At 40.3% G+C, this 22,981-nt stretch overlaps 3 protein-coding genes across 3 annotated transcripts in view; 1 reads left to right on the forward strand and 2 right to left on the reverse strand.

The window, feature by feature from the left end:
- Positions 1-22,981, reverse strand: part of LOC126557604 (protein arginine N-methyltransferase 1) — a 724,795-nt gene that overhangs the window by 617,849 nt on the left and 83,965 nt on the right. The window lies entirely within an intron of this gene.
- LOC126558034 (cellular tumor antigen p53-like) overlaps positions 1-22,981 on the forward strand; it is a 444,866-nt gene that overhangs the window by 292,498 nt on the left and 129,387 nt on the right. The window lies entirely within an intron of this gene.
- On the reverse strand, positions 540-22,957 carry LOC126557383 (protein sidekick-2-like). Its single transcript, XM_050213130.1, has 13 exons — positions 22,843-22,957; positions 11,285-11,451; positions 10,682-10,808; positions 10,432-10,555; positions 9,909-10,090; positions 6,349-6,536; positions 4,541-4,655; positions 3,296-3,502; positions 2,900-3,177; positions 2,700-2,816; positions 2,430-2,575; positions 670-885; positions 540-592 (listed from the first exon to the last, which is right to left on the reverse strand). The coding sequence occupies exons 1-12, from the start codon at positions 22,928-22,930 to the stop codon at positions 699-701; spliced, it is 1,926 nt and encodes a 641-aa protein (XP_050069087.1). The 5' UTR covers positions 22,931-22,957; the 3' UTR covers positions 540-592; positions 670-698.

Genomic DNA, 22,981 nt, shown 5'->3' on the forward strand with positions numbered 1-22,981 from the left:
ATATTAACACTAACAGCTACGCAAAGCGCCAGCAACATTGATTTTGCCTTTTAAAAACCCCAGTTTTTAAAGAGCGAGCGCTTTTTTTCATATTTTTTTTCCACATTTCACACGCTGTGATCGTTTCATAAATGAGAACTTTTACCTCAATTGTATTTAGGGATTAAACGAAGGCAAATCAAGCATGACGGAATGGTTTAGTTTTAATCAATCTACTTTTTGAGCGCATTATTTGGAAAATAAAAACTAGTTCCGAGCGTTTTAATACTGAAAAAAGAAAATCACGAATATTTCTCATCGTATGAAACAAACTTTCAGTAAAAAAAAAATGGAATGAAAAACAAAAAAATTTAACTTTTGTCAATTTTGCTAGAAGGAATTAACTGCCACAATTCAACTGCATCTGTAACAGTTCGCCCCCGGGGGTTGCCAGTTGACGATGCATCTCTAGTATCGGCCCTTCCTAAAGCGACTTACGTTTAAATTATCCTAGTCAGGTACTTTCCATCCATAACAGCCAGATGTCCCGGGATTCGACGGCATAGCAACCATCGGTTGCCGGGCCCGCCCGGCCGGCTGGTCTGTTGAGCTACTGCAAACAGACAGCACACGTACTAGTGAGTCACCAATCAGAAACAGGTACGGGCCTGTACCGATCGATCGACCTACCATTAATCAGTCATCTCCGCAGTGGATGTCTAGCGATGGAATCGATCGATCATCGCTTGCTGCTGCCCATTGATGTACTCCTCCGAGGGAATTGAAGTTTGCACGATACCGTTCGAATCGCAGGACGTTTTCCACCCATTCGATTGGACCGGTTTGTGGTCGTTTTGCTCCGATGGCCGTTGGTCACCGGCATCGTACGATGCGTGGAAACATTTCCTGGAACGAGAACGGAACGGTAAAGGACGGCAGATTAAGTTACGGTGCAGGTTACACACTGTTACACCGTAGCCCGTTAGTCGGGCAAAAGTCATCGGTAAATGATTAAGTTTCGCAGAATATTTTACACACGTTTAGTACGGATGTTTGCCCAACTTGAAGGCAGAGTGGGTGTGTATGTCCTACGCATTCTGCATAGAAAATCCGTGAATGCAAAGCATTTCACAGTGATATTAAATGATGCATGTTTTGCGAGGTACTCCAAATATGGCGTGGGTTGATATGTTTTGTCATCTGTAGGATTTTAACATGGCAATGCTATGATGAATGATATGGTAAAATGTATTCAAAAGAGATACATTTGTTTTTGTGTTTCATGCGGGGTTGTTGAAAAATAGTTAACCCAAAGATTATGAAACCTCCGCATTATTCGTGGGAAGCTAAATTACTTGAAAAATTCGATAGAATTGATCCAATATTTGAACTCAGAAAATATGTTATCCATTGCTATTTTAATCTCATATATTGAATAATAATACATCGGGACGGCCCGGTAGTAGAGGCGATAGCAGCACTGATCTTCACACGGCATAACCGAGGCTTAGATCCCATCAGCACCCTCCCCTAATATTGAGGAAAACCTATCCAACTACTTGGTATCAGCATGTCTAGTAAGCCATTCAATGGCCGGCGAGACCTTAGAAGGTCGTCACAAGTGAAGAAGAAGAAAAAAATCCATTAATAATTGTATTTTGATATGGTCAACAATAGAACAGCCACAACACCACAATAGCCGGAATTCAGATGCAACCAACCACCATCATTACAATAGCCACCGCAATAGAACCGGACCATCATCCACGAATACATCATCATCATCATCATCACCATCATCATCACCATCACCACAACCATAACTGAGTATACCCGGGATAAGGCAAAGAATAAGGAGGAAATGCCTTATCAATATGATTATAAAATTTATTCAACACAAGCGGTGTTGACAATACGGCACTGGACCGTCATTATTAATTATAAATACAAAAAATAAATATTGTATTTAGTTTACGCTATTAACATCAGAAGTCATACTCGGTTGCAAAATAAACCAGAGATATCTTATTTGTTGAGGGAAAGGTATGTCAACTCCATCAATTTTATGTAGACGTAAACATTGGAGTTTGAGTTTTACCATAATTCTAATAAAAGTAATAATAGAAGTCTATTTGTGGCAGCAAACTTTTGCTCCTCGCAAAAAAGGTTTGATTTGCTTATTAGTGTTAAACAATAGAACACTTTAAGACCTACAAAGGCATACATTCAGGCAATTTTTAAAGCCGTTAAAATTTCGTATTTGAACTTCAAGTTTATTTTACTTTTTACAATTTACTCGAATGCTTTTCATCCCTGTTTAACCGTTTACTAACATGGTACCATGTCCTTCTTGTTAACTGTAATAAATCCACGTTATTTGAAAACATAATGCAAGCATAAATGAAAAATGTGAACAAAACATGGAACCCCATTTTTGGCCCCATTCTTACCTCCAAAGCACTATCGCCAGAATGATGAGCAACAGCCCAAAACAACCGATCACGATACCAGCCAAAATGACGAGCTCCTGATCGACATAAGGATTGTGCCTTAATGGAGGTGGTTGATACTGCTCACAATTCGCTCGCAGTGTAATCTGTACAATAGAATAGAAAACCCATCGAAAGAGAGAGAGAAAGCAACAAAAAAAAACAACACCATCGTTAAACAACCATCAGCTTTACGTCGGCGAACAAAAGCGAACCACCGGCACCACCCACCTTTATAGGTTCACAATAGGTACCGAGGACCACCTTTTTCGGATTCACTGTGCTGACGGTCGCTCCACGGACCTTCACCTCGTACGCACTGTTCGTCGTGAGATTGGGTATAACCATCTGCCAATGGAAGGAAGGGATTTATTGCGCACGAAATAAGAAACACGACAAACAAAAAAAAAGCACCCGACGGCACTACTCACCGACGTCTCGACGATGGACGCATTGGCCGAGATGCGTATCTCGTGCGTATCGTCGTACTCCAGATTGCGGTAGTTAACGATGTAGAAATCGATCGACGAATGGTAGACGCGTGGTATCCGCCAGCTAAAGAACAGCGTGTCAAGCGAATGGCAGGTCAGGTTCACCACCTTCGGCGGGCTCGGTCCACCGACGTCCGTCCGCAGTGACACCTCCGACGGTTCGCCATCGTACTTCAGTGTGAACGCTGTCACAATGATCCGATAATCCGTGTAGGGCTCTGGCAAAAGCAGCAGAAAAGAAATAAAAATAAGAACAAAAACCAAACAACCGGTCGGTACGGTTGGGAATAAAAGTGTCCCGAAGCAAAACCGGGGTACCTGCTTCACATTACTTACTTAGGTTTGTCAGCGTGTAGTAGAAGACGGAGTTTTGGGCCGCGTCGTTCTTCAGGATTGGCAGATGGAGCAGCGTTTGGTTTTGGTAGACGTAATAAACCCGATAGCCGTGGATGACACCGTTCCGTTTTTCCGGCTCGAGCCAGCTGATACGGATCGTGGTGGACGTTATTTCCAGCACGCTCAGGTTTCTTGGTTTGGTTGGAACTACGAACGGGGAAAGGCGACCAAAGAAAACAACGAACAAGAGTATTGCCCGTCCGTTAAAAGAGCGAAGGAAACTCTTGCAAACTTTAACGCGTTTGCAAAAACAAAACACCCGTAACAAAAAAAAAAACGACCAATTAAGAACTTCATCCACTACGCTCAACCAAGCGCTTAATGGGAATGTTTGTTTTTTTTTCGTCTTGTTTTGTTTCAACGAATTTGTTTGCAGAGTAAGTTCAAACTTTGAGTCGCTTCAAGGCGTGTTTGCTCGTGAGACAGAAAGAAAAACTAAACACACTTCATTCAGCTGCATTCGGTTCAATGCGGGTATGGCATTTAAAGGGCATTAAAGTTAAATTGATCTTAATACACTAGCAAGCGCAGCATTTCAAACAGTCGTCTGAGTTGGAAAACTAAACTTGAAACTGGTTGAGGTTTTGATTATTTGTGTAGTACACCTGCCAGCAAGTAATGTTTGTACTTTTGTATATATCAGCATTCAAAGTTTGTTGATTCAAATATGCTTTAAGCTAGCCTTACTGTGCAATTGTTAAAAGGCCATTATTGCAGTTTGGTTCCTGCTTGTGCAAATGTAATTAAAATAGTTGATTAATACAACAAATTAAATAAATGCCTTCAAAGAGTGTGGTATTAAACGATTGCATATTTTTAGGCGATAACGAAACATTGTAATGCCAAAACTCCATATTGACCAAATCGTTGTAAATCTGCCAAAAAGAGCAAATTTGCATCGAAACAACCCATAGCACAGGTTATTCAGGCAATCTTCTCAATAGGGTACGTATACATAATGTTACTTTACTCTACAAGATATTTTTACCGTCGTTGAGTAGTAGGTTAAAAAGCAGTTTTAAAATCCCTCGCATTTCACGCCTGGCAGCTGATGTTAACCTTAAATAGAACAAAATTTCTAGCTCCCGTTTGAAGCCCCCTCAAAACTTCTCTTCTGGGACTACTTCTGGAAAAGGTATTTCTTCCACAAAACCGTTTCAAAACCCGCCTTTCCCTTCTACTTACCACCTTCGTCAGTCATCACCAGCACTGTCGTCGGTGGGCCTAATCCTTCGGGATTAAACACCTGTATCGACACCAGATACTGTGTATACGTTTCCAGATTGTGTATCTCGTGGCTCTGTAATGTGTGCGGTAGTGAGGGAAAAAGGGAAAGGGAGAGAAAGAGAGTGAAAAAAAAAAACAAATGTTTGATTTGAGGAAAATTGAAAACGATCATGATGGACGACACAGCAAGAAGCGGCAAGCATTTGAAAGAAAACTTTACCCCGGCACTACAACACATCACAACCCACAACCTGCAGCTGCCTCACGGTGAGGAGCTTTAAATGTGCTTTACGCTCCCGTCAAGGTTGGGCAAACGGCAAACAAAATATCATTACCCAAACGAAAACACCGAACACGAGTACGGCCAAAAATGGGATGTTAAGAGCAATAGGACTTGGGTATGGAGAGTTGGAAATAGGATGGATGGTACCATCCATCTCCTGATCGTACCACCGTTCGGTGTGTTTGCCAGTGCTACCGTGTTGCCATCTTTATCATGCTTTTCGTACATTGATAGCAACAAATGGTGGGCGAAGTTTGACGCTCGCCGCTCCGGAAGCGATCTTTGGCGACGGACGGGCCGTCCCAAGATAACATGAAAAGCGGTGGAAAACGGTGTGGCGAGTTTATGAATAATGTGAAATTATGTAGATTTATCGCACGCTCGCGCACTCCACCCGCCTCTGGCACCCGTTAGCGTTCATTTATTTCGGCCAAGTATTGCACCCCAGCTCCAAGCTTCAACGGCCATGCGTGTGACATGGTGGCGATGCGGGTACTGCGGTGAATAAACATGAACGTAGTGCCGGGCATATTATTATGATTGTTTTTTGCCGCTTCTTCAACGCAAAACTGTAAATCAAGATGAACAGATATTTTATGAAAAATTAAAATTCTTAAGTGAGCCAAAACTGCATAATAATAGGCAAGGTGCCGGGCGTCGGACATGTCGGTGGCTTGTTTTACATTTGTTTAAGATATGCATTAATCAAGGTAAAACATCAGCACCACAAGCGGTGCTGATGCTGTGAAATGGGACCGATTTTTTTATTATTACCCAGGACAAACAAAAAAATCGCTCAAAATGGAATCTCATTGCATCTGTTTTACTGTACGATTTTATATGCTGTAATTTCAGGAAAAAAGGAAAAATGGATGTTTTTTGATATATTCTATTTTTATTTAAATATAGAATGCTCCATCATGACGCCGTAAATTCATGTTCCTCAAAGACAGAAAATTTACCATCGTGACGATAATTTCATAAAAACTTTCAACGAAATCAATTTTATTCCACTGCCATTCGGAAAGGTTTTTTTGTTTATTCGCCGAACAATCACTGACGCTATTCTTGCGCCAAGAATACAATCTATTCGATAGTGATAATGTTACATGGGTCGAAAAATGACAGTTCGGGCCTTTTATTCCTTCTCGTCAAACTTTTTTCATTTCCACACAATAGAGCATTCTAGCACACTGGAGCAGTGGGGAAAATACTTCATCCATCGACATTATCAACCATCGCTCGGCATAACAGAACGGATGCCTGACAGGTGTAAGCGAAGGTGTGTAACAAAAGAAAAGAAAATAGGAGAAAGAGAGGGACAAAAAAGAAAAGCGGCAGCAGCGTAATATAAGACTCGAAAGGAAGAAGACATCCAAAAAATTATGCATCGGCTCACGTTAGCAAAATCAATCATATGATACGGCTTCGGCACGTGGGTGTAGTTTGTAGCCGGGGGAACTGGGAAAACCAAATCACTTACCTCGACGGTGCTGTCGCGAATGTAAATCTCCTTCACGTCCTCTGCGTGGCGGTCCCGCGTTCGGTACGTTATGCGGTAGCCAAGAAACTCGCCCAAAATCGTGTCCGGTGGTGGTGGCTTCCACGAGATGTACACTGAGGTGGCTGATGTGTTGTGCGCTATCGTCGTTACCGGTTTGCCGGTCGGGGCTGGTAGTTGGTGATGGTGATGATGGTGGTTGGTGGTTGATTTATTTCATTCATTTTTTGTCACGTTGATTTCCATCGATGGCAATGGTGAACGGGGCACGGGATGTGAAACGATAAGTAAACGATAAGTGTCATATAGTATCGCAAATGCAATGTATCGTTAGTCTGCACGAGGTGGAGTAAGTAAATGTTTGAGTATAATGTAGATAATGATAATTTATTTTACGACGCAAATTAATATTGCTAAGTGTGCATGATGGTAAAGACTTTCGTTCAATTGCTTCCAGTTGGAACACATCGATAATCAAGGAATGGAAAGCATAGCAAAATCGGAGAATTATTAAGTTGATGATACGGGAAAATCACGTTTTCTTTTCTCTTTTAGTTCTCTTTAATGTTCTCTAGGAGAAACCGTAGATGATTAAAGCTAGATTAGGATTGCAAGAGCAATAAATATTAATTGTACACATCGAATTATGTTGAATTAAATTAAATTTTCTCCATCAGACTAAATTAAAATAAAAAATATTCAATAAATGTGTAAAATGTGATAAATAATCAAATATAGAAAAAATAACCACGAAAAATCTGTTATACGTAAACAAAACAAAATAAAGCTTTTCATGGAGACGCCTGGTACCTTGTATTTCTTGCTAGGTTTCACAAAACATTTTGTTGCCCTGTGCTCAAGTAAATTGTACAATCTATAAATTTATTTAGAGTAAAATCTATTTTACTTTATCTTTTCTTCTTACATTTGTATGCATTAAAGCAGCTACTTTTTGTTAAATGCATGGTTAAATTAAACGGTTAAAGATGCTGTAACCAATCAAGTTGCATTGTTTTCCTTGATTAACAATAAAAATATCTAAGCTTTGCCTCGTCATCTTGCTGCCTTTTTCGGGCACTCAATCCATAAGTGTCAAAAGATAACTTGTTGACCCTTTTCTTTTAAAAAGTCGCCTATTTCATCAATTCGTCCCTCACTTTCCTCATGCAATTATTTAGATAGATTTCCCTCTTCAAATTGGTCTAAAAAATTGCGATCAAGCTAGCGCTCGCTTCATGTACATAACAGCACCATTTCGTCATCTTTGTGGTACTTTTTAGCATGTGGCAACTATTGTTAGGCTCTTTGTACAATAAATCACATTCCCAAATGACATTCATGGAAAAAATCTAACGGGATGAGATATTCTTTTCACTTATTGTGAGCCGCGGCTTCTGTTGGATGTTCCAGAGGCTTCAAATGGTTGGATGACCAGAATTAGGCTCCCCTCCATAAACTTTCCCTTCTACAAGAAATGCCAGAACAAGGTTTAAACGTTTGGAAATTTGAAAAAGCATGACAACATAAATTAGTACATTCATTATTACCTCAAGCAACTTTCTAAACTAGAAAAAAAACAAGTCTCTCTGTATCTATACCCTGGTACACTTACACTTATCCCGCACTTGACACAATACGAAAGATAACAAGATCTCAATGTTCACGCTCAACAATAAAACTATGCTTCTTCTTTGCTTGAACTTGTAATACAGTAAACAATGTTGTTTGGTTTATAATTCCCGGAATTAAAACTTTTATCAAATAAGAACAGAAAAGCAAACCGACTCGGCCTGAAAAAAACGTTATTGCACAGTGATGGAGACGCCTGGTACTTAGTAAGTCATTCAAATAAACTTTCACTGTAATATTTTTGTCTGTTATTCCTTCAGAAAATTATGCAATCTTTTTATTAAAGTAAGCGAAAAACAAAACTCTATTACATCCCAGAATAACAAAATGTACTAAAGTTTTAATTCTTTCATAACAAGACAGTGGAAAGCTTGTGCCATACATAACAGTTTCGATCGTTTTAAAGCACAGAAACACCATTAGATGCATACTTAAACTGAACAATAATTTTGCACTTTCAAAACACATCCCGACAGTGCATAGACATTAGCCGAAACCGAATCTTTCCCACTGACGGTATCCCCGCAAAAATGGTAATTTGCTGTCTGACGGAAGGAATGTCTACCAAATCTTCCCACCAGCACCCTGAAAAGCGTTCCGTTCCGTGTGAAATGTTATGTGTTTACGCTGCTAACAACAAACCCAACGAACCAACCTTTTTATCACGCCAAGGTACAAATCAACGAACGTCAAAACAAATACAAGAGGTTAAACGGTACGCAAATCCCCTTGCTGAAACATTCCCGTGCAGCCCGGCACCGAGAAACCCTTTTCCGCTCGAAGGCGAAGAAATGTGCGCTCGGTGCGCCGTCAGCACCGAAAGGCGAATCGTTTTAATTTATGCAAATTTATGCCATAATTGTAATTAAATGGCGCCACACGCAAGCGCGAGCGTGGTAGCGGAGGTAACGGATCGCCCACCGCCTGGCAGCAAAACACCTTCCAGGTGTGGGATCGACCCATTTGCCAATCACACTTACCGTTTCCGGAATTGTTATTAACTTTCTTGGAGCGGTGGCAGTGCGGTAGCAACACGTAAAACACGCGCTCGTAAAAGATTGTTTTAAAAAGCAGTTGGCTCAGCTGCTGCTGCTGCAGCTACTGCTAGCACCGAAAGAGCAAGCGACGGTCTTCGTAGATTTCTCCTTTCGGTTTTGGATTTTGGTGCTGTTTTTTTTTTTTCTGGGACAGACAGACAGACTGCACAGAGATCTTACCGGCACCGTTAGAAGGGAGCATGGTGGTGGTGCAGCACGTGCGGAGGGAAATTCTTCGCATTTCTTTACGTCGCCGAAGAATGTTTCTCGTTTGGCAAATTAGTGCCGACTGAAGCACATCAAATGCTAATTTCATGCAACTGAATGTTGCAAAGAAGGATCGTCAAATGGGAAAAATTTTGTGGAAAATTCGTTCACTGTGGTTGATTTGCCAATGCGCGCTCTATAGATATTATACGGGCAAAAGAAAACGAATACACAAATGGCAATCAAAAGTTTGCCGTTAAAACCAACATAACTTGAACATCGTTCAAACTTGTTTGATGGTGTAGTGTGTCAGTTATGACGATGTTTGTGCAAAAGGGAGCATAAACGTGTTTGGGTTTACTATACTTTCTCACGAATTTTTATACAAAACAGCCATTGTAAATATTTCCATGTAACGATCATGAGTGAACTCGCTTCCATTACTTTAGAAAATGTAGTACAAATTATTATTTTAACCATAGTAACGTTAGACTAAATGGGTACAAAATAGCTCATTCCCTGCCAAGAACGTTACTGATGTCATATTGAACATTGCATACACTTAGGCGCTATAAATATCTGCAAATCATCCTTACAGGATTCCATGCATTTCTAACAAAACAATAAGTAAACAAAAGCAAATAATCAGTATTTAAAACAGCTTCTTACCTTCCCGTAGTGTAACGAAGTAGTACGACTCCTTTGATGGCGCACTGTGTCCCAGCTCATTTACAGCGATGATTCGAAAACTGTACACGGTGAATGGTAGCAGATCCGTCACCTGATACGATGCCAGATTTGACTTGGTATAGATCGGTGACGCCTGATTCCAGTCTCCATTTTCACCGACCCTAGCGAAGAAAAACAAAAAGCACTAAGAGTTAGTGTTTGCGTACTTGTACCTTTCAACCACGGACCCACTCCCACTTCAAAGTACAGTAAAAAAAGCGTGGGACTTCATTTTATTGTTTTTCACCGAATTACACTATCACTTTTAAAATCGAGATTTCATTTCGGTACGTGCTTCGATCAAAGGACAACGAAAAACAATAAAAATAAATAAAACAGAAAGGAAAACTTCAAAACAGTATATTCCTTTCTGACATTTCGTTTTCCAAGTAAAACGAACGTGTGCGCCCACCCGGCCCCTGTCGGGCTTTCGATTTTGGCCAGGTGGTGTACCAATATTTACCTTGTTTCGATGATGAAATTCGTAACCGGTGCGTTCCGTGCGTCCTGCGAGTGGGCCCAGGATAAATCGACGGAACGTGACGTGAAGCTTACCACCAGCGGTCTCCCTGGTGGATCTGGCACATCTGGTTGCGGGAATAAGTGTGTGTGTGTGTGAGAGAGAGAGAGAGAGAGAGAGAGAAAGAGAGAGAAAAAGAGCAAAATGATACCAATTTAGAAAACTGATGCAAGCGAAATGAAAATGAACCAACCTTGCACTAGCAAATCTGCTATCGCTTCTGGACTGTGGCGGTCGTTGAATAAACACGTGTACTCTGCCGTATCGGCCGAACTGGTTGGACTGATGTGCAGGCTGAAGTTGTCCGGCAGTAGAGTGATCTGTGAAATAGTTGCCCCATTATAGTAGTTTCTCAAAAAATCTAATATAATGTTTGTATTTTTGTTTTATTCTTGGGAAAACCACGAATTTACAACTTGTGTAATTTCATGTAAAATAGAATTCAATTCATCATTGTTTGAATAGAATAGTTTGTAACAAACAATCAGAATAATCGCCACACAAAATTAATCTAATGCAAACATTGTTGAAAATCCAATTAAAAACCCAATTCAACCTAAACCGATGAGTGTCGGTTGGGCAACTTTGTACTTTTTCCTATTACAGAACCATGTAAACATTAATCACATATTATTTTTTCACATTCGATATTTGATTTGCACGTTCTCTATTTATTGTGGTTTGATTTTCAACAGCATCTAACCCCATTTGGTTTCAAGCATTGTTTGAAAAATGATAATGAAAAATAAAATAAAAAGCGGCAAAGAGCTACAGCAAAACTACCAAACAAACTTACCCGTGGGTTGTTTACTAGGGGCAGCCCATTAACGTACTCGGCCACGGTTTGTGTGGTTTTCCAAATGAGCGTATCGATTAGCGAATGCTCGTTCACTCCTGGACAGCTGATGGTAACGTTCCTTCCGGCAACGGCCACGTATTTAACGACCGGGATGTTTTCAATATCTATAAACGATTGTGACAAGAGCGGGAGAGTGGTTTGTAAGTAAAAAAAAAAAAAAAGGTTAGGTGTGCTACGGTCATAAAAACTCAATTTTAAGTGCTCCCTGCAGCTGAGGGAAAATAATGTTACGATGCACATAATGTCCTCCGCCAACAATAAAAACACAATACACATAAATGCAATTCTAACCCTTTTTGGCCGCGCAATCATTGTAACGTTTCCCTCTTTGTGAGTACAATTGTTCACTCAAAATAGCCCGAAACCATCCTCCTCCATTCCTATTTTGAAATGTACAGCTAGGAAATTAAAAATTATGAATATGCTAATAATAATTCAAATGTCTCATAAATTAAAACCACATGCTAGACCGGACTGGTGCAAAAGGTATAACAAAAAACAACCTCACCAACACCCATACACGCGGCCAGACGGCGTGTTGGAAAATTAATTAAAAATTATATGATTCGATGGCAAAATAAAACAGGCGTACGAAAAAAGCATCAACACACGAACGGACGCGGTCCAGCTACCAGCGCACGGACCCCCGTGAGGAACAACAGGCCAGCCCATAACTTTTTATTGCCCCTGCCCTTGGTATTAGCGTATGGAGTCGTTCAGCTAGGATCACACGGGTTCGCTGGTTGTGTGTCCCTCCGTGTGTGTGCGTGAAGAGGGTAGTGAAATTTTGCTCCATTATGCGACCGACAAAATGGCACCATTTGCCCGACATAAATCAACGTCAACCCGTACACCGGGAACGCTCGGATTGTTCCTCACGACGGTGACGACCGTATGCATGTGCTTTCCGTGTGTGCCAGCAAGTGTCGTGCCATTCGGCCGGCCGTGTGTGTGTGTGTGTGTGTGTGTGTGTGTGTGTGTGTGTGTGTGTGTGTGTGTGTGTGCTGGTACACTATTGCCGGAAATCACGATTCAGCGTCGCGCGCGCGGACGAAAACCACGGATGGCCAATTTCTCTTCGACCTCCATTTTTCAGTGAAAACCATCCGAACCGCTCACCGTAACGATACACGAGGAGAGTGTGGAACGCGTGGTGGAACGAACTGATGAAGACTGGCCACATAAATCAAACAAAACACAGACTCACACACACTCACACAACAGCGGGAATGGCGATCGAACAACGGCAGAATAACCAGGGCAAAAGGAAAAACCGAAAGAAAATAAAAACAAACCTTGGTGTTTGGTGTGCAAAATGCGAAAAGCAAATGTGAAAATTTAGCTCATTGCAACCGCGAGCAAAGGATATGAATGTAAAAGGTAGCACGTGAAACAAGATAAAAGATTTTTCACTTCAAAGGTGAGCAGTGATTTTGTCCTCCACACTGCACTCGCTTGCGTTCCCGTTTGCGAAGCCTGTATGCACTTTTGATTTTCAAGGACGTTAATGGAAACAAAAGGATTGCTTTTTCCGGAATAAACCGTTTTTAAAGTGGGCCACGCCAAGGGTAGTATAGTGACGTGTCTTTCGTGCATTAGCGTGTGTGATGAGATATGCACATATTACACACAATTTACGATGCTGATGCAGAATGTGGGTCTTTGGAGGTTACATTTTAGTGTTTAGTGAGTGTGTTTTAGATTCTGACGATATCAGACATTTAGGAATATTCTCCCGGAGTTTGTAAAAAGGGCTTATTCACTCCTTTTTAAGACGCATTATGAATAGATTTGTTTCATTATATTGCTTAGATCTCTATAAAATTGTTTATGCATTCCCCTGAGCAGAGTTTGTATTTTCATAATTACATGATTTAACTGTGATAAAATATTGTTGTAGAAAAGAAGTGATCGAACTTGTAACACGACGAGAACGGAACAAAATGAGTGATCCAATAGCAGATTCGCATCTGCAGGTTGGACATTTTATTTATTACTCACTGCACTGTCTGCTTCACTTGATAAGGCTCTGTTTGGAAATGTTACTTCTAAAATAAGCACTTCTCCGACCACTTCTTTATTGGCATTGCTAGATTCGTAGGATTTTGACCTGCCATTTTTGACTTACTTGACTTGATATTACCCGTAACTGGACAGTCAGCATACAGGGAGACATTCTGGACGAATTTTTTTTTACGCAGTCCAACTCCGTGTGAAGACCGTCATTACTCTCATCTCAGCCACCGCACCGGAACTCAAGAAGATTTAAATAGTAGAGTTCTTTGTATTCTTGACTTAACGACCTACGAGGACATATCGGCTATCTAAATGACTTACTAGACTTTCTGTCAGTCCTCACTACGGAGGAACAGTCCGAATCGAATTTGAAGGCCGATCCCACCCTGGGACGTCAGGCACCGCTGTCGCCTCCAACACCTAAGGCCTATTTTATCTTGTTATTTGGACCAATAATTGTTATATACACTTCTCCGAATACTTTTTTTGTTCCTGCCTTTGTGGACGTAGTTATCAACTTATTTTAATGTTGATTATTATCTTATTGTGCATAATAATTTAACTATAATCTTAGATCTTCTTCTCTGACACTACAACCTCAAAAATTCTTGCCGTGCCAAATATTGCTTCCTTTGATCCGTAGTTTGATTTTTACATCAATCCATAGCTTGATGTCATGCTAAACGCGATTCAAAACACGATTCTAGCATGTGAAATTCAGTACCATTACCGGCCGTTTTGTTTAACCGGATACCGTCTACAACCGTTTTGATATACTTCAGACACGGATAAAATCAAGTCAGGGATGTCATCTGCGCCAGCCTTATCTTATTGGAAGTGATTGTGAAAATGGTTGTTTGATGTTTATTATGACAACTTTTCATTGCTAATTTTTTACCTTTTAAGGATCGTTGATTATAATTTCTCCATGCGCTTTAAGTAGATGATTAAAATGTATCATTATTTACCATTAATTTTATGCAACATGAAATAGTTACTGTTAAATCATCGAAATTTCGAAAACAAAATTAAAAATTGGATCAAGAAATAGAAATTTTGTCGTATTCTTTATTGGTCCTAACAAAACAACATTTTGTAGCCGTTTGAAGTCTTGATCATCTCAATTGACTTGAACCGGAGTGGCGATTTCATTTTTCTGAACATAAACAAGTCACAGGGGGCTAAACACACAGAATAGAATGTTTGCTCAGAGACATTTGTGCACTATTTGGTCTTCAAAACGTTCACATTATGGGGCGTACGAGGCGAAATCCATGAGGTGTCCTTTCGTAAGTCAGACTGCTTCTTACACCCTTTTTTATTCAAACGTGACGCAGCATACCAGCTAAAGAATATTTAGTAAGAAACATAATGATTGTTATGAAACAATGTTTAGTAAAAAAAAGGATTTTTGTTTTCTTTATAAATTAAAGCGCCTCCATACCACAATTAAAGTCAAACAATTCATAAAATACGAGTAACTTCCATTTCTCCAAGAGTTCAAGAAATTAATCGTTATTTTGACCAAGAGCCCGTTAAAGCACGAACGTCAAAGAACTGAACAGCACACTCTGCATGCTAATGATGTAATGCAATTAGATAGCAATTCATAGCAACCAACACAGCACATAGTGATTAATAATTATAGAGCAATTATAAGCTATAAGTTAACCGTGGTGTTCAATTATTTAATGACGTTTGAGTGTCCCCCTACCCAAGACAAGGGCCCGAACCGCGAACATGCCTGTAAGGGCTGACTTGCTCTCCCGATGAGCATCGAGAGCACCAAAGAGAATGCCACGAAGTCTTCAACGCTACAGACTGTACAGGGGCAGGGGCTACAGGGGTGGCCAAGTGGTATATGCGACAGCTACGCCGGTCTTCAAACGGCAGCACCGGCGTTCAAATCCCATCCGGACCGTCCTCCCGTAGTGAGGGCTGACTATTCAACCAAGTGGCATCAGTTTGGTCTTAGTGACCTTAGTGGTCGTTAAGCCGAGAAGAAGAAGATCCTACAGACTGCCTGGACAGTTAAATTGCTCGATAATGGTTCGCTCAGTCAACACCTTATTGTTCCGTTCTCGTACCTCCGCCTGATAAGTACTCCGTCTTTATTTTTTGTATCACAAAATTATAGATAAATTTTATTTACACATTATTTTTCTACTCCTACTATACAAAACCACTTCCTAGAACACGGTTCAATGTTTCTTTTTCGTCCACGTGTTTCCATGTCAAACAATAAACGAATAAGAAACATTAAAATCGTCTCAAAATAAGAGGCTTTCTATGAATACAGTAAATCCAAAGTCTCATCCATAAAGCTTCCAAGATTTGTACTGGATTTGTTGACTATCTGCCGTACTGTGTTTTCTGTTTAATTGGGCGTATAAAAGCAACCTGAACCATCCTAAACAAAAAACAAAACTCCTGCGAATTCACAATCGTTCAAAGAATTGACCTACATATTTTAGATGAAATTTGTAGATTAGATTCGTGTCCGCTGTGTTAGATTAAATGTTTCACAAGCTTTCAAAACATGCCGCCTTTGCGGTGCAGATCCGTTCCACGAACCTAGGTTACAATCTGGTTTACATAGTGTATTGTTCTTACTGGGAACAGTAGCGCCCTTATAACATTGAAGCCCTGTATCAATCTCACCTATTTAATGTTTCATTTGGAGGTTAGGTGCATGAAACGTAGATAAATTAAGCTTAACGAATGTGAATAAAACCAGCCTTTTTGCAACGCTTCTCGCATTTCACACACGCACACACCATCCAACGTCTCTGCTGCCCACCTATCATCACCTTCACGAAAACAGTGGTTCAATTTCAATGTCATTGCTGCTTCCAGCAAAAAGACCGTACAGGCTGACTCTCGTAGCAGTGGCAGCAGCAGCAGCAGCAGTAGGGCGAATTTGAATTGCTAATAGTTTTGTGAGAAAAGTTCCTCGTTCCAGCACCAGCACTCGTTTCGTATGCGGTAGCAAGTGAAAAGGAAACCCCACGAACAAAAAATGCTGCAGTTTCATGCTGACAGTGGCGGAAAAACAATGAGCATGTTCCGGGTTAGGACAGTTCGGTTCCCTTTGTTAGGGAGGTCCACTTGCTATGCTTCTTCTCGTTTTTTTTTTATCCGTCCTACGTGTCGATAGATTTTTGGGGCCTTTTCTTATCCATGGGATTTCTTCAAAATTTGATGATGTGCGAGAAACAACCGATGCGAATCCGAATCAACTTGGAAGGCGTTTCCCAAAACTCAATCCGATAAAACTTTCACCCGATACATGGCACCATCGAATCTGAATGTTGAAGCCAAGCGGCTCGCGTTTTTTTTTTTTTGGTACGGTCAACGAAGCACAAGAAAGGATTCTATGACGGTAAAAATGGTTGTGGACGATAGGATGGCTGAAAAAAGAGAAACTTCCTTCTGTCAAATTCTATCACGCCCTTACATAATACAGCTCAAAACAAGGGCAAAAGAAAACCCCAAAATCTTATCCCTGGCGCTAAAGGAAGATAAAAAGCTTGGCTCACAATAAAAAAAAAAACAAACACACACACGAAATCCAGCTGGGCGACCGACAGCTCCGGCCAGCGTCGGTGATTGTTTGTGGTTGAATCAGCTCTTTTCATATCCAAGCAATCGTGCCACCGGAAAGAAGCAATTTATTTCTCTTAGCTCATAATCTCTTCAATAAAATGGGCGAAAGTGGAGCACACCGCTTTGTTTTATCGACTCGGTGTCGTTCCCCATCTTGCCGCGGCAAAAGGTTAACGGAAGGTATCAGCATCCGGAGCACAGGATACGGGATCCCTTCTTGCTTACCAGCATCCATTGACAATCGATGCGGGGCATCCAATTTCTCATTCCTGGTGCTGCCTTTACGAAGATAAATGCTTCCTGTGATAGCCGTTTTTATTTTCGAACAAAACGCATGACCTAAAATAAAATAAAACAACAAAAAGATTTGTCCACTCTGAATAGGGGACAATAACTTTGGGCCCTTTGGGTGTTGTGAAAAGGAAGGAAGAATGGCCTGGGAAGCGAAGAGGATTATGGATCAAATAAACAAACGCTTTATTTTGCTCGAGGTTATTACATTTGCCATATCCAAAAAAATGAAAAGATTTCATTTGGCAAGAGATGATTGCTAATTATGATAAAAGTATATTATTTAATTTAGATTTTTTCTATTTTTAAACTAAAAGTATTAATTTGTACTCTATCGATGTTCAAAAGTAATGGTTGCTATTTGATAGTCAAATAATTAAATCTTTGTATGTGGATCGGTCTGATCGCTATTCGATACTCATTCATGTCAGTTCTAGAGAAAGCTCTCTGAGACTCGAAAGTGGAAAGATCGGGAATAAGCTTTTATAAATCAATCGAACTACTGTTATACGCTTATGCTATAAACGTAATTGGTTTCAGGCTCTACAATATAGCAGAAGCTTGCCATGAATGCTGCAGCCAGTACAAAGCCTTAGAATACTGGCGAAAACTAAAATTATTATGGAACCACCAGAACAAGTTATTTAATAAAATATTTGTCCTTTTTGTTTTCATCTTCCAAGTAATAAAAAATGAATTTTGAAATATGTAATTTTCCATATTCATGACTAATAAATTTAATCATTTAATTGTTTAAACAAAAAGGATTAAAGGAACCTTTAAACACCTTGAAAATGTATGGCAATTTTTTAAAAAGGAACATATGATTGTTTATAAAATGTATAAAATGAAAAACATGTGTAAAATTAACAAGAAATGCATTATCAAATTAAATCACAAAAATGTCCCTTGCTATAGTCTCTGAAAAAAGAATAAAACGAATGCTTTTAAAGCGTATTTGATAAGGTTAATCAGCCCTTGGCATTTCAATAGCTGCATTCTGTTCCGGTTCCATAAATCATATCCTCGAGCTAACATTTCTTCCACAAGGACACCTGCAGCTGAGTTTTGTACCATACACCGACACACAAACATCCTCATACAATCGATTCCAAGCACAATAATCTAGCAGGATTTCAAAATTTTATTCATATTTCACATTCCTTTACAGTGTCCTTTCCCCCAACGTCCGTTTTACCTTACTTCATGCAACAGTAACTATGTCGGGCAGCAACGGTTACCCGTGTATAACGAGTCAATCCACCACGATGGGGACAGAAAGGTATTTCAAAGATCGGTGGCATTCTCTTCCTAATGATGAGAATATCCGTTCCGTATAATCCATCTGATGTTCGCTGCTACAAAACGGTGCACAACATTATGCCGGGCCGGGCAAAAGAAAGAATATTACGATAACGATCCATCGTTTCCGTTTCACACGTTGCCGGCGTCCACCACTTCATGCCCACTTCATCCACGCGTTGTGTCTTGCCACCGCGGTGTGCTTCAACTGCTGTCGGGCGTATTCAATCGGACCACGACGCTTTTCCTTCGGGTGCTTTTATGTGCGACCTGGTCGTAAATCGATAATACTTCACATTTTCTTCCGGCACTGGCACTGTGCCAGGGCACAAAAGAGGACCGGTTTGCTAGCCAGCGGCACGGGACGAGACAAGACCCGAGAGCACAAACAGCAATAGTAGAACTTTTTTCCTTCACAAAGACATGCATACAGACGACCCGTGCTACTTCTTTGCTGCTGCCGTGCGTCAGTGAGTGAATAGCGCTGAGCGGGATTACATTCTTTTCCGTTTTGATACGCAGAACAAGCGCTTTAACATGGCCTTGGAACGCACCGAATACGTTGGAAGTGCTTCGGATTGAACCGGTTCGTGGAACGAGCTTAAGCCGCTTGCTACACAATCTGCCATTATTTTGCTCGAACACATTCAAATAAATGTTCAGTCGGTGATGATGGATCGAGGATGACGGATGAAAATTTTTTCAAAGTGATTAAATGTTTACCGTTTGAAGCGGTGAGGGATTTCGTTCACAGAAAGACAGATACAGTTGACATGATTAGGAAGGAATTCGCGAGCAGGGAGAGGAATTCTGTAGCAGCAAATGCAGCATGTTTTGTAGTGATTTTGCTGATTTTTCGCCATTGTTGGCGTGGATGTGGGGCAATCTATATTTAAGACAATGTTTGTGAGTGTGTGTAAAGACATATTGAACCTTTTGAATCATTAATCCTCTAAAAGGTTTTTGAGCCCACAACAATATGATTCAAACAGTATTTAAAGGAGTCTTCAAAGTGACATGAATGAAATGACCAAAAGAAAAATAAATCCTTAACCTAAAGGGTTGTTACAGCTTATGTTTTAAGAAGGTATATAGAGGATGTCATTAAAAGAAAAGAAACACATAACGTCATTGTAACTTGGTGAAGGTACCTGACTTAACAAACGGCTTAAACATTACATGTCATTTGAACCAAAAATTCAAACAAATTAAGCTGTTTTTTTTTAAATTGTCTTTGACTTCATTGCTTGCAGTGCTATACGAAACATACAATACTCGTACCTCTAGGCTTTGATATTTACATTGTATGGAAAATATTAAAAGAAGGGATGAGCAATAAATAAATAAGCAGATCCTTACAAACGATCCCCATAAAGCGACCAACAAGTAAAACCTGTTCGTCACACGTTGATTAGCTGGAAAATATTATTATAGCGATAATTTTGACGGACCCTCGGCGGAATGAGTGTTGGGGTTCAAAAGTGCGGAGTGGCGCGAGGGTTGCTCCTTGCACGATCTCAATACTTGGTCCAATTTGTTTTGCTCCGCCTCTGTATGCTAATGTTGTTCTTAATGTTTATTGACGCAATGGAATTAATGAGCATGAAGAGTTGAATTGGGTTATTGTCATTTTCTAAATGCTTCATAAAAGATGGTTAAATTGTTCGATCATAGCGATAATCGATCATGAAGATGCTTAACTCTTTAAAGCATTCCACTCGAAGCCTTACTTGCAGCGAAATTCTGATTTTCTGTGAAGATGCTGTTGATTTTTGAAATATTTCCATACAAAGGTCACAGCATTTTTTCGAAAAAACTAGAGTTGCGCTGCAAGTTGCGCTACAAGTTGCGCTTTTTGTGGAGCGTTTTTTAGTCTCCAACTTTCCAGCCATGCAATCGATCGATCGATCGATGCTTTCAGAGAATCTAATATTTTTTTTTTTTTCATTGTTCAAAATATCTTTTTAATCGAAATAGTTCTATGGTTGGGGTGATCCGGTGGTAGAAGTGACGTTTCCCCGTAGTTAGGACGGACTGTCCAACTCGTCGGCCAATCGATGACTGGCCTGTTCTAGTAGGTAAGCCAAGAATAAGAAGTTCTATGAATATGACGAGTTAAATCTTAAATGAGAGACCTTAAAGCTTAACGTAGCTTGGATTTTTGTCCGAAACATACTCTACCGTTGGAAGTTTGTCTTCATTCATAAGAGAGGGTTTGGTAGAAGCAGGGTTGAAGTGATCTTTTTCACGAGAGTTTTACAATTGCTAACCCGTGTACAAAAAATTACAGTTTCATTCGAATTCAGACTTTTCTAAAGCAAGACGTACTAGTTGTTCGTTTTGATTCAACGACTCATTGCTTTCTCAATAATCTCTAGAGTAATTTTGACTAGGGAAGTCAGAAAAAGATCGTTTGATCGTGTGTGAAATATGTGCTTTTTGCTATGAATAAAGCGTAAACTTTTGAGTTTTCAAAACTAGGTCATATTTTGAAATTAACATCCTAAAATCATCATACACCCCAAAGGCTTTTCCTCACTTCGTTGTACCCGTAGCTGATCTGCATATGGGGAGTCGGTCCAAATGGGACTCTTGTCGAGGTCCTGCCGTATGAAAGCCGCTGTCTGTACCGCATCAGTCACCCAACCACTCAGCAGGATAGTTTTTATAAATCTAATATGCAGAACATATAATTTTCCCAAAATACACTACTCATTACCATCTAGTAACGTTTATTATGTGAATTTAGATTCGAAACTTGATAAGATGTATTGAAAGTTTCGCTAGAGCTATTAAATACTCAGTTAGATTACCTCGACGCCTCTTTCGGACAGCAATGTGACAAACTTTGCTCTAGTTTATCCTCATCATTTTCATTAACTACGGGGAAAATTCCGACACTCGAGCTACGATCTCTAAGCTCTTGTTTTCAACCCACATTCTACCACATAAATCCCAAACAGCAACATGTGTACACCCGAGCGCACAAATCGAAACCAGCTGTCAAAATAATTTTCATCTCTTTACCCACCATAAAAAAAGCAGCGGGCGTACCAGTTACAACCAGTCTCTGTACAGGACAGACCAATGCAAACTTCAGCCCAGAGGAGGGATTCCAGCCATCGGTGTCATCTACAGAATCAGCACTCACCTACTCAACCCGCCCCCTCTCCATCGTCCCCCTCTCAGGACTGTTGGCTAAACTTTTCTTATCGCGCACCACACCGCAGGCCACCGGCTGTCATGTACTTTGCCAAGTGCTGAGTAACAAAAGGGATTTCGTTTCGCTTTACTAGCCCGTTTTGGCGAACTTTCATGACCGGTGTCGGCCTACCAGCGCAACCCAGCTTGCCCATGTGCTGCGTAAAGCTGATTTCCACAAGGATTAGGTTTGCTTAGACTAACATTTTCGAAAACCTACAGCAATCCCGTACCCGCCTGGGAGCTCTTTCATCGATTTAACTCAGATAGTGTGTAGCTTTAACGTAGCTTGCCGCTTTGAAAAGGGTTACCCACTATTTTGACACGGGGGAGCAAGGCTATGCAATGAGGTGTTGGCAAAATACTATAACCGATTTGAATTGCTGGATCGAGAGGGTCGAGAGAAACGGTCAGTTTTTAGAAATGCCGATTTAGAATAGAGTAGAGATTGTTCTGATTTATTTAAAAACTTTTTTTTCTCATTGGTTCCCTTTTCAAGCAAAGTAAATTTTTATGATCAATTTTTTTCCTACAGTTGTGTAGGACAATATCGATTTTAAGTTGGTATCATAATCTAAATGCGCATTTTTATTGTTTTGTTCTTTCGCGAGAAAAGTTTTCTAAAGGATTCGCAATGGAACCTTTTCTGCACAGAATGAAAATCAATAAATTATACCGTGGATGGAGGCGGCTTGTAGCAGATAAAATGCATGATAATGGAGGCGCCTGGTACCTGACGTAGTGATATCGAATTAAAGGAGACCAGTAGTAGTATAAATTGTTTCTTCAACCCATAGTAATCAATAATGTATGTTCGATTTCCCTCAGGTTAAACGAAACTAAGCTATACGTTATTGTTTACTTCAAACATAATCAGGTTTAACTCTTCAATTGCACGACTCACATAAATGCCTTTAATTCTTTAATGCATAACCCGCCTCATTCAAACGAGATACAATGAAGCTTATCCTGTCGTCCGGTTAGGTAGAGCTAATACATAAAAGGAATAGCAGAACAAAAATCCTAATGCGACAACCAACCCACGAAGCATTAAATTCTTTCTTTTCATCCACACTCACCAAATATCCGCGTTGCACTGCCGTAGAATGAAGCAAAAATTAATCCAAAGACAATAAATCCCAGGTTGGTATTAACGAGATTAGTCATCGTGCAGTCTCCGTATACGGGCTCGTTAGCACACAGCTGGGGAATGGGAAT

This window comes from Anopheles maculipalpis, chromosome 2RL (genome assembly GCF_943734695.1).
Source record: "Anopheles maculipalpis chromosome 2RL, idAnoMacuDA_375_x, whole genome shotgun sequence".
In the NCBI taxonomy this organism is placed as follows: domain Eukaryota; kingdom Metazoa; phylum Arthropoda; class Insecta; order Diptera; family Culicidae; genus Anopheles; species Anopheles maculipalpis.